Source organism: Culex quinquefasciatus, chromosome 3 (assembly GCF_015732765.1).
Source record: "Culex quinquefasciatus strain JHB chromosome 3, VPISU_Cqui_1.0_pri_paternal, whole genome shotgun sequence".
Classification (NCBI taxonomy): domain Eukaryota; kingdom Metazoa; phylum Arthropoda; class Insecta; order Diptera; family Culicidae; genus Culex; species Culex quinquefasciatus.
Genome location: NC_051863.1, coordinates 5,511,478 through 5,524,345, shown reverse-complemented (window position 1 = coordinate 5,524,345; position 12,868 = coordinate 5,511,478). Strand labels below are relative to the sequence as shown.

The 12,868-nt window shown below is 32.7% G+C and overlaps 1 protein-coding gene across 1 annotated transcript in view; it reads left to right on the top strand.

Moving 5' to 3' along the window:
* The window catches only part of LOC6046260 (nuclear cap-binding protein subunit 1), a 48,749-nt gene extending 37,325 nt beyond the window's left edge, over window positions 1-11,424 (top strand). Inside the window, exons 4-7 of the mRNA XM_038258881.1 lie at window positions 9,574-9,821; window positions 9,925-10,168; window positions 10,831-11,177; window positions 11,238-11,424. Of these exons, the coding sequence (XP_038114809.1) occupies window positions 9,574-9,821; window positions 9,925-10,168; window positions 10,831-11,177; window positions 11,238-11,351 (953 nt within the window). The 3' untranslated portion in view covers window positions 11,352-11,424. The remainder of the gene's footprint in view (window positions 1-9,573; window positions 9,822-9,924; window positions 10,169-10,830; window positions 11,178-11,237) is intronic.
* Window positions 11,425-12,868: the final 1,444 nt, after the last annotated feature.

The following is a 12,868-nucleotide window of genomic DNA, read 5'->3' as shown; positions in this document are numbered from 1 at the left end:
ATTAATCATCACACATCTACAAAAGATACCAATACTATGATTTAGTTGTATGTAATTCAAATGAACTTATTGTTACTTGATTATCCATCAAATAAAACCGAATTGAATTGAAATTGGAAAAATATACTTGTTATGGCTGCAGGTTTTTAGTTATTGTATCAGTCCAGCTTGGCAACTCAATTCTGGGAAATCGAGAAAGTCAAGAAAACGTCAGACTTCGCCAAAATTCGCAATTTGAGAAAAAATAAGAAATTTTAGTAACAAGCCATGAATTCAACAATGGAATAAAAAAAAAAGTGCAATTATAAGTTTCATGAAAAACAAAAAAATTAAGCATTTTTTAAACGAGACCAAAAATGCTTTTTTCCTTCAAATTTTTTAGATTTTTTTGAAAAAATATCCAACTTTGAACAATATTTTCAAAGGCGAAAACGAAACTATTGGCACTACGCCCCCCGGGGCATGGCCTTCCTCTAACGTGGGATTTCTGCTCCAGCGCCTCTGACGAGACAGGAGAAACCGGGACCGACGTTTTACTTCACCATCCGATAGAAGCTCAGTGGATAAGGCGGGAATCGAACCCGCGTCTCATAGCATCATCGGGATCGGCAGCCGAAGCCGCTACCCCTGCGCCACGAGACCCAAAGGCCTTAACTTTAAATAATAACAAAGCTGTTGAAACCCCAATTTTATTAGCCCCAAATAGTTTTAAAAGTTTCTGTCAACCCACCCCTCTCCACCCCTCCCTTCCAAATCGGCTTGAAAAATCGATTCGAATTTAAAATGCATTTCTCTGCATGTACAATCATTTTCAACAGCATACTGTACCGCAAAAACTTTTTTTTGTTTAGCTAAAATTTTGTTTTTTTCAATTCTTACATTTTTTTGCAAACCAATGATTGCAAAACAACTGAATTAGTGTTACATTGCTTTTTATAACGCTTTCTTCATTCAATATCAACATTATAATCATGGATTGTTATTTAAATTTTTATGTATATATTTTTTTATTTTTTGGTCCCTCCCCCGCCCCAACCACGGGTAGAGCCGGAGCAAAAACTTTTTTTTTAAATTTTGCATCGGCCTAATTATTTTTATGAGTAAGAGTTTAACAAACTAGATAAAGATTGATTTTGATTTTATAGGGATAACTATCTAATGAAATCCAAACGATTTTCGTGTTCATTGGAAACAATGAAATTTTTTTTTTACATTTAGGAAAATTAATGTTGGCTTCACAAATTTGTTGAAAATTTTTAATATTAAAATTCTGTATTTCAATATATATTCCCGTTAAGAGTTTATTTTTACTAAAAATTTCAATTCATGTAGACAAAAATAGAAGTTGTGTTTGATGGTCCACGATGACTTTTTTGTAAACGATAAACTGTCGTGTAATCGTTATAAAAATACTCTAAAATGAGATGCTTGAAAATAAAAAAATAGAAATAAATAAATCAAAAATAAAATCAATGGCCATGATATCAACACTTAACATTTTTAATCCATACTGTTCACACCTCATCAATAAGACTGTCGTCGTGGTCATTTATTCACTTTAACGTTCAACGTTCAAAAGTGGACAAGGGCTTTGAATCCTTAACTATGCCGAGCAGTTCATTCAATCCTGCAGCAACACCATCCTATTTTTTGTGGGTGGTGTGCGCGTGTCGTGTTGGAAAAATTGAATTAAAAGAAGCGAAAAAAAAGAAAAAAACGGATTCGCCCGCTAGCTAATAACGGACGGCCTTGGGGGTGCATTGTGATGCGAGAAACCATATCAATTTGCACTTGCGGACAGGCTAAAGCGCGAAAACGCAAAGCAAAACAGACCAAACGCGAAAGAAGAGGGGAAAAAAACTCGCAGATGCATAAATGCATAGTGCACGAGCGAGCGAGCTTCATGTTATCATGCGAATTTTATACGCGACGACGACGGCTGTGCGCGGTGGGTTTGAATGAGACGTAAATTTTTAAAATTTACTGTCCTGGATGTTTAAAAAAAAATAAACGTTATCTCAACTCGAAATATAATTTAAAAAAAATGTAGAGATGCCTGAAACACACCGTTCAAAGCAACACTAAAAAAACAGCAGCGGAAAATGATGTCTGTTTACACCGATCGCCACATGGAAGGAATACGGTGGTATACACACAATTTCCATAAAGGTGTTTTCTTTTATGACACTAAACCGTGCACAGTTTAGCTTTCTTTAATGTTGATGTTGTTGTTTTTTTTTTCAGCAGTCTGATGCCCTCCCCGAAAAAGGCGGATATCATCCGTGTCACGAAAAAGGCAACCAAAGTGGCGTAAAATTATGCAATTACATGTGTAATTAAACTATGTTGACGCGAGTCGGAAACGCCTCTTCCTATTGAAAGCGAAAGTGACAGTAGTGCAGAGGTTCCTGGTGGTGGTGGTTTATTGTGTAACCTAGAATTATTATAATGTAGCGTTTTGCACGATCACGAAGAAAACGAAGTTGGACCCGGTTGTGATTGAATTCGCTAGCTTTCATAGTTAGGGAACAGGAAGTCGAGTGCTGCACGATCGTATGAAATACAAACTATCATGTATGGTGTACTTATCCACCATCAGCAACATTTGATTGCATCATTTACTCCGAGAAGTGGAAGGTCGATCAAGACATGCTCTTATTTACATCATGGAGATACGCATTGGAAATTGTAACACAATAATAAGTGCGTTGAGTTGTGCATCAGGAAATTGATCTACATTGAACAAATTGGAAATCTATAGTTGATTGCGTCTAACTCTCTGTTATGCCTTTTGACCAAAACTAAAAACTAAAACGACAAAAACTACAAAAACGACAAAAATGACAAAAATGACAAAAATGACAAAAATGACAAAAACGACAAAAACGACAAAAAATGACAAAAAACGACAAAAACTACAAAAACGACAAAAACGACAAAAGTGACAAAAACGACAAAAATGACCGAAATGACAAAAATGACAAAAACGACAAAAATGACAAAAATGATAAAAATGACAAAAATGACAAAAATGACAAAAATGACAAAGATGACAAAAATGACAAAAATGACAAAAATGACAAAAATGACAAAAATGACAAAAATGACAAAAATGACAAAAATGACAAAATGACAAAATGACAAAAATGACAAAATGACAAAATGACAAAAATGACAAAATGACAAAATGACAAAAATGACAAAAACGACAAAAATGACAAAATGACAAAATGACAAAAATGACAAAATGACAAAAATGACAAAATGACAAAATGACAAAATGACAAAAATGACAAAAATGACAAAAATGACAAAATTACAAAAATGACAAAAATGACAAAAATGACAAAATGACAAAAATGACAAAATGACAAAATGACAAAATGACAAAAATGACAAAATGACAAAATGACAAAATGACAAAATGACAAAAATGACAAAAATGACAAAAATGACAAAAATGACAAAAATGACAAAAATGACAAAAATGACAAAAATGACAAAATGACAAAAATGACAAAATGACAAAAATGACAAAATGACAAAATGACAAAATGACAAAAATGACAAAAATGACAAAATGACAAAAATGACAAAAATGACAAAAATGACAAAAACGACAAAAATGACAAAAATGACAAAAATGACAAAAATGACAAAAATGACAAGAACGACAAAAACGACAAAAGTGACAAAAACGACAAAAATGACCGAAATGACAAAAATGACAAAAACGACAAAAATGACAAAAATGATAAAAATGACAAAAATGACAAAAATGACAAGAACGACAAAAACGACAAAAGTGACAAAAACGACAAAAATGACCGAAATGACAAAAATGACAAAAATGACAAAAATGACAAAAATGACAAAAATGACAAAATGACAAAATGACAAAATGACAAAAATGACAAAAATGACAAAATGACAAAATGACAAAATGACAAAAATGACAAAATGACAAAAATGACAAGAACGACAAAAACGACAAAAGTGACAAAAACGACAAAAATGACCGAAATGACAAAAATGACAAAAACGACAAAAATGACAAAAATGATAAAAATGACAAAAATGACAAAAATGACAAAAATGACAAAGATGACAAAAATGACAAAAATGACAAAAATGACAAAATGACAAAATGACAAAAATGACAAAATGACAAAAATGACAAAAATGACAAAAATGACAAAAATGACAAAAATGACAAAAATGACAAAAATGACAAAAATGACAAAAATGACAAAAATGACAAAAATGACAAAAATGACAAAAATGACAAAAATGACAAAAACGACAAAAATGACAAAAATGACAAAAATGACAAAAACGACAAAAACGACAAAAGTGACAAAAACGACTAAAATGACCGAAATGACAAAAATGACAAAAACGACAAAAATGACAAAAATGATAAAAATGACAAAAATGACAAAAATGACAAAAATGACAAAAATGACAAAAATGACAAAGATGACAAAAATGACAAAAATGACAAAAACGACAAAAATGACAAAAATGACAAAAATGACAAAAATGACAAAAACGACAAAAACGACAAAAGTGACAAAAACGACAAAAATGACCGAAATGACCAAAATGACAAAAACGACAAAAATGACAAAAATGATAAAAATGACAAAAATGACAAAAATGACAAAAATGACAAAGATGACAAAAATGACAAAAATGACAAAAATGACAAAAATGACAAAAATGACAAAAATGACAAAAATGACAAAAATGACAAAAACGACAAAATGACAAAATGACAAAATGACAAAATGACAAAAATGACAAAATGACAAAAATGACAAAATGACAAAAATGACAAAAATGACAAAAATGACAAAATGACAAAAATGACAAAAATGACAAAAATGACAAAAATGACAAAATGACAAAAATGACAAAAATGACAAAATGACAAAATGACAAAATGACAAAATGACAAAATGACAAAATGACAAAATGACAAAATGACAAAAATGACAAAAATGACAAAAACGACAAAAATGACAAAATGACAAAATGACAAAAATGACAAAATGACAAAAATGACAAAATGACAAAAACGACAAAAACGACAAAAGTGACAAAAACGACAAAATGACCGAAATGACAAAAATGACAAAAACGACAAAAATGACAAAAATGATAAAAATGACAAAATGACAAAAATGACAAAAATGACAAAATGACAAAGATGACAAAATGACAAAAATGACAAAAATGACAAAAATGACAAAAATGACAAAAATGACAAAAATGACAAAATGACAAAATTACAAAATGACAAAAATGACAAAAATGACAAAAATGACAAAATGACAAAATGACAAAAATGACAAAAATGACAAAAATGACAAAAATGACAAAAATGACAAAAATGACAAAAACGACAAAAATGACAAAAATGACAAAAATGACAAAAATGACAAAAATGACAAAAACGACAAAAACGACAAAAGTGACAAAAACGACAAAAATGACCGAAATGACAAAAATGACAAAAACGACAAAAATGACAAAAATGATAAAAATGACAAAAATGACAAAAATGACAAAAATGACAAAGATGACAAAAATGACAAAAATGACAAAAACGACAAAAATGACAAAAATGACAAAAATGACAAAAATGACAAAAACGACAAAAACGACAAAAGTGACAAAAACGACAAAAATGACCGAAATGACAAAAATGACAAAAACGACAAAAATGACAAAAATGATAAAAATGACAAAAATGACAAAAATGACAAAAATGACAAAGATGACAAAAATGACAAAAATGACAAAAATGACAAAAATGACAAAAATGACAAAAATGACAAAAATGACAAAAATGACAAAAACGACAAAAATGACAAAATGACAAAAATGACAAAAATGACAAAATGACAAAATGACAAAAATGACAAAATGACAAAATGACAAAAATGACAAAAATGACAAAATGACAAAATGACAAAAATGACAAAATGACAAAAATGACAAAATGACAAAATGACAAAATGACAAAATGACAAAATGACAAAAATGACAAAAATGACAAAATGACAAAAATGACAAAATGAAAAATGACAAAATGACAAAATGACAAAAATGACAAAAATGACAAAAACGACAAAATGACAAAAATGACAAAATGACAAAATGACAAAATGACAAAATGACAAAAATGACAAAAACGACAAAAACGACAAAAGTGACAAAAACGACAAAAATGACCGAAATGACAAAAATGACAAAAACGACAAAAATGACAAAAATGATAAAAATGACAAAAATGACAAAAATGACAAAAATGACAAAAATGACAAAGATGACAAAAATGACAAAAATGACAAAAATGACAAAAATGACAAAATGACAAAAATGACAAAAATGACAAAATGACAAAATGACAAAAATGACAAAATGACAAAAATGACAAAAACGACAAAATGACAAAAATGACAAAATGACAAAAATGACAAAATGACAAAATGACAAAAATGACAAAATGACAAAATGACAAAAATGACAAAAATGAAAAATGACAAAAATGACAAAAATGACAAAATGACAAAAATGACAAAATGACAAAATGACAAAATGACAAAAATGACAAAAATGACAAAAATGACAAAAATGACAAAAATGACAAAAATGACAAAATGACAAAATGACAAAAATGACAAAATGACAAAAATGACAAAAATGACAAAAATGACAAAAATGACAAAAATGACAAAATGACAAAAATGACAAAATGACAAAAATGACAAAATGACAAAAATGACAAAATGACAAAATGACAAAATGACAAAATGACAAAAATGACAAAAATGACAAAAATGACAAAAATGACAAAAATGACAAAATGACAAAATGACAAAAATGACAAAAATGACAAAAATTACAAAATTACAAAAATTACAAAATTACAAAATTACAAAAATTACAAAAATTACAAAATTACAAAAATTACAAAAATTACAAAAATTACAAAATTACAAAATTACAAAATTACAAAATTACAAAAATTACAAAATTACAAAAATTACAAAATTACAAAATTACAAAATTACAAAAATTACAAAATTACAAAATTACAAAATTACAAAATTACAAAATTACAAAAATTACAAAATTACAAAAATTACAAAAATTACAAAATTACAAAATTACAAAATTACAAAATTACAAAATTACAAAAATTACAAAAATTACAAAAATTACAAAAATTACAAAAATGACAAAAATGACAAAATGACAAAAATGACAAAAATGACAAAAATGACAAAAATGACAAAAATGACAAAAATGACAAAAATGACAAAAATGACAAAAATGACAAAAATGACAAAAATGACAAAAATGACAAAAATGACAAATATGACAAAAATGACAAAAATGACAAAAATGACAAAAATGACAAAAATGACAAAAATGACAAAAATGACAAAAATGACAAAAATGACAAAAACTACAAAAACGAGAGACAAAATGTCTAAAAGTCTGAAAGAGACAGAGATAATTTTTAAAAAATCAAAATCATCCCCGTCCGACGGAACGCGTGGTCATACAAATCTCGTCTCGAAAAATGCCACCGGGACCTTCTGGGATCGAATCCAGGCCAACTGGGAGAGAGGCAACCACGCTTACCCCTACACCATAAAAATCATTAAAAAATCGTAAAATCACAAAAATCATAAAAATCATAAAAATAACAAAAATAACAAAAATCATAAAAATAACAAAAATCATAAAAATAAAAAAAAAACTTAAAATTCAAAAAACATAAAAATTATAAAAACCATAAAAATCATTTAGGTGGTGGTTAATTTGTTTTGGTACACCCAAAATTTAGAGTCGAGAGCGAGAGAATCGTTCCCTCAAAATTGATTGAGGGCTCAGTGCCAAAGTTTTCAAAAAGCAGCAAGAGCCACCTTGACCTCCGACGCTAATATTAGTTTTTCTCCTAATAGTACCAAATTGCATTTTCATCGCTTTTGAGTTATTGATGCAGTTTGGCTCTAAATCGTGTGCTCTTTCAGAAAAGCCTACAACATCCAGTAACCTTTCGTGTAGGACAAACTTCAAATGCGTTCTTCGCAGCTTGCTGTTTTGCACATGGGACATTTATGCGAACATGGGCAGTTAAGTCTTTGGGTTAGTTTGGTTCGATTCCCGTAGTCGACACTTTTCTTTTTTTTGCGGATGAACTTTTAAGTGTCGCTTGTTATCGTTGAAGTTTATATGGGGGAAATCGCGAAAATGTATGGGGAAGAACATCGTTTCAGGATTTTTCTGCCAGGGGCCGGGGTCTCGCCCAAAATTATTCAAGTGTGAGATTCTTGTAGGAAATTCAATTCTCTACAACTTTGCAGAAAAGTGCACAACGATCCGAGTTTACCCATATAAACTCCAATAAAATTAAAAAGCGACTCCTAAACCTTAATCGATTAGGCCCCAAATTGCCAAAAGAATCAAGCCTCTTGAAATTTTACAAAATTTTAAAAAAATCGAAAGCTGACCAGTCAGCTGTAGGGTAGTGATTTTTTTTCTATTGATTATATTTTTAAGTGTTGAGAAGGGAAAAAATATGGTCCAGATTTACCGGAGATTCTCCGGATTATGTTGGGGTAAGAAGATATTATAACATAAATTTTTGGACAACTTGCAAAAGTGGCCGGTCAACCCGAAATTCCGATCCCTGCTTTTCTATGGATGTCAAATATGTCAAGTGACATTTCCAATAACTTGTAACTTGTAATGAGAGTAAAAATCATATCTTGAATATTCTGCGGCCTACGCTTACGGTGTTCCTTACTTAGCTTTGCACTTAGTGATTGCAATTGAAAACGCCTTTTGAGAGTTTAAATTCAACTTCAAATTTCTGATATGCAAACATTAGGTGCTCTATGGAATTACATGTTGTTACGCTAGTTCTCATTTTTCAATCTGAACAAAAAATTTCAACACGTTTTAATTTTGTGTTACCGAATTGCTTTATCTGCAATTATGTTGACGTATTTTTCTATGGAGACGTTTTTACCACGTACTTTTACGCGTACTTTAATTGAAACAATTAAACGATAAATTACACATAAAGAACAATCCTATGGAAAAATTGCTTAACAAATATGCTCGAAAACAGCTCAAAAGTAAAACAAGGATCGTGAAAGTACTCAACGCTGCATGTCCGTTCGCGTTCAGCTTGCAGTCAGTGTATGATTTACATGCAATCTTCCTCCAGCAGCGCAGATACAATTTTCCACCCACCAAACCGGGTTGCTATGTTTTGCTGCAACAGCGTTAATGATTGCTTGCTTGGCGATCTTGAGGTAAAAGTGAGGGCTTTCTTCTTGATGCACACATTGATCGCGTAACGTAATATCCAACAACACACACGAGGATTCGATGGACCGTTGTAGCACGTTTTCACTTTTCAAATTTAAACTTATGGAAGGAATGCCTGTTAGTAGTGGAAAAAACGATTTTATTTGTTAATTAGTTTCTCTCTTGCTCGATTGGAATGTGGTGAAATAATGTGCGCTGTTTTTTTTCTCTTTTCAGCATCCCTGCCGGGAACGTCGGCCGCCCACAAGCTGGTGGTGGCCATTCGGCAAAAGTGCACCCCGGAGGACGTGCTGAACGAGTTGAAGGATTTGCCGAACCCGCGCGAAACTTCCGAGAACGATATGGTCGAGTCGACCTTCAATCCGCTCAAGATCGACGTGTTCGTGCAGACGCTGCTGAATCTGGGCTCGAAGAGCTTTTCCCACACCTTTGCCGCCATCTCCAAGTTCCATCTGGTGTTCAAGGTCAGTTGTTGCTGCTGCTGTGGGAACGATGATATCGAGACTCGATCGAAAACAATTGGTTAATTTTTCTTGTTTTGTTTTGTTCCGTCTCTCTGTTTAACAGGCGCTGGCCGAAACCGAGGAAGCTCAGATCTGCATTCTGCACAACGTGTTTGAGCTGTGGACCGACCACCAGCAGATGCTGGTCGTGATTGTGGACAAGCTGCTGAAAACGCAGATCGTCGAGTGTTCGGCGGTGGCGACCTGGGTGTTCTCGAAGGAAATGGTCGGCGAGTTCACCAAGATGTACCTGTGGGAGATTCTGCACCTGACGATCAAGAAGATGAACCAGCACGTCACGAAATTGAGTGAGTAAAATTACGCTTTTTATTATAAAATACAAAAATACAACAATACAAAAATACAAAAATACAAAAATACAAAAATACAAAAATACAAAAATACAAAAATACAAAAATACAAAAATACAAAAATACAAAAATACAAAAATACAAAAATACAAAAATACAAAAATACAAAAATACAAAAATACAAAAATACAAAAATACAAAAATACAAAAATACAAAAATACAAAATACAAAAATACAAAAATACAAAAATACAAAAATACAAAATACAAAAATACAAAAATACAAAAATACAAAAATACAAAATACAAAAATACAAAAATACAAAAATACAAAAATACAAAAATACAAAAATACAAAAATACAAAAATACAAAAATACAAAAATACAAAAATACAAAAATACAAAAATACAAAAATACAAAAATACAAAAATACAAAAATACAAAAATACAAAAATACATAAAAAGTTAAAGTACAAAAATTCTAATTAAAAAAAAAACAGTTCTGGTTAGCAAATTTGCAATCACCACCTCCAAATTGTTGAATTTTACTAAAATTTTAGCTAATTTAGCGAAAAACTATTTTTTTCTTTGTTGGTTAAAACTTTTTTGTGTTTTGAAACAAAATTTCGAGATTCTAACCAAATGTCTCGCTTTCAGGCAAAGAGCTGAGCGACGCCAAGGACCGGCTGGATCGCAACGCGGAATCATCATCGAGCGAGTCGGAAGCTGAGGCTGGCGCGGAAGGCGCCGGAGGTCCCGCTCCTCGTCGCCGCAAGAAGACCACCGGCGATGACGCGGACAAACCGACCGAGGAGCAGGTCGAACGGATGGAGGAAAAGCTGGAGGCGGCTTACGTCGACCAGAAGCGACTCTTCCTGATCATCTTCCAGCGCTTTATCATGATCCTGTCCGAGCACCTGGTCAAGTGCGACACCGACGGGCGGGACTACGACACCGACTGGTACCGCTGGACCGTGGGACGGCTGCAGCAGGTGTTTATGCTGGTGAGTTGATCTGCACAAATTCTCAGCTGTATGAAGCTAAGCTCAATTTCTAATTTTTAGCACCACGAGCAAGTGCAAAAGTACAGCAGCACGCTCGAGAGTCTGCTCTTCACGTCGGACATCGATCCCCACATACTGGACGTGTTCCACCAGTTTACGGCGCTCCGATCGTAAAGGGGCCGTGCGTCGTCGTCTTATTTTATCAGCAAACAAGCCACGTTTATGATTTATATGCACTAGAACTATTACAACCAGACATGCATCGGCACTATGAGCTCTTTTTAACGGCACTCAGCTTGTTCTAGATGGCATTTTCGTTTAAAGCAATGTTATGCTTGTTGCTAGGTAAAAATTTCTTGTTTTTGGCTTGAATAATGTGTAGAAAACATTGGTTTATTGGAAAACCCGATTTTAGCTATATTTTCATGTAAATGTTCTCTTGAGCTCTCAAGAAGAACTTCTTAAAAGCTCTTTGAGTGCAATTAAGAGTTCTTAACCTATATCTCAGTTGGGTTTCAAAATAATCTCTCAGGGTCTTCGGGAGCCTAAAAGACAAGCGTAATTAGCGTATTCTAATCACTGGCACAACATGCTGGGTATCTTCTACGTGAAATGCCAAACAAGTTCTTCTAAAAGAGGAGTTAGAGCGGATGCATGTCTGATTACAACCACACAATACGCGCTAAGAGGAAAGGTAAGTGACACACTCATGAGACTATATTTAAAATTTGTCGCGAAAAAAAAGATGGAGATGGTGAAGACCGAACCTAATTGAATACAACCAAAATCTACACAAATTGTGAACTGTTGGTGTAGCGTTTGTTTACAAATACATTTAGCACTTAATCGCAAATTTGTTGGTCTTACTCCGAATAGAATTGCAAGAAAGCCTTGAAAGGGACTAGTTGGTGGACTGCCAATGAGTTGTTACTGCGTTATTAACGGATCAGTTGAATTTAAAAATGATACAAAAATTACAGAAGGAGCTCTTAATTCATTATTCATTAACGGCGCCCTCCTAAATGTTATGTAGTTCAAGGGTGCATTTTCATAACTCCAGAATTTATGTTCTTGAATTCATGTTACCGGTTCGATTTTGACAAGAATTATTTTTCGGTTACTTTCGCATTATTTTTGACGAAAAATCTCGCAAACATGCTTGCATACTCAAAACTAACTGACCTACATAATTTTTTTATGAATTTACCATAAAATACATGAAAAAAATGATGTTAAAAATTTGAGGTGAGCGGAGCAAAAATTGAATTCTTGTTCGACAAGAATTCAATTCATGTCAAGCAAGAATGAGTTATGGCAGGCAAAAAATCGTGCTATAATTCTGTTTGACAGTTGTTTGTGTACATTTTGATCGAATCGCTTTGATTCTAAATATTTTGGTTGCCGGACAGAACTGGTTTAGAAAAAAGCAGGTGCCCTTTACCACGCGCCGGATTCAACGGTCCTGATCTCCGGATTGCGTCATTTCCGTCAGCATCGCGTACGACGATTTAACTCCGCGAGCTGGCTGTTTTTCATCTTTGGGTCGATGGTCAGCTTTTGGCAATTTTTCCGCTTTGCGAATCCGTTTCGATACCCGGCGAGCGCATCCGGAAAGCCACCGAGGAGGCCGCGGTAAATGTGGAGGCGATCGCCCAATGAGATGAAATCGTGCTTGGGCTGGTCCGCAGAGA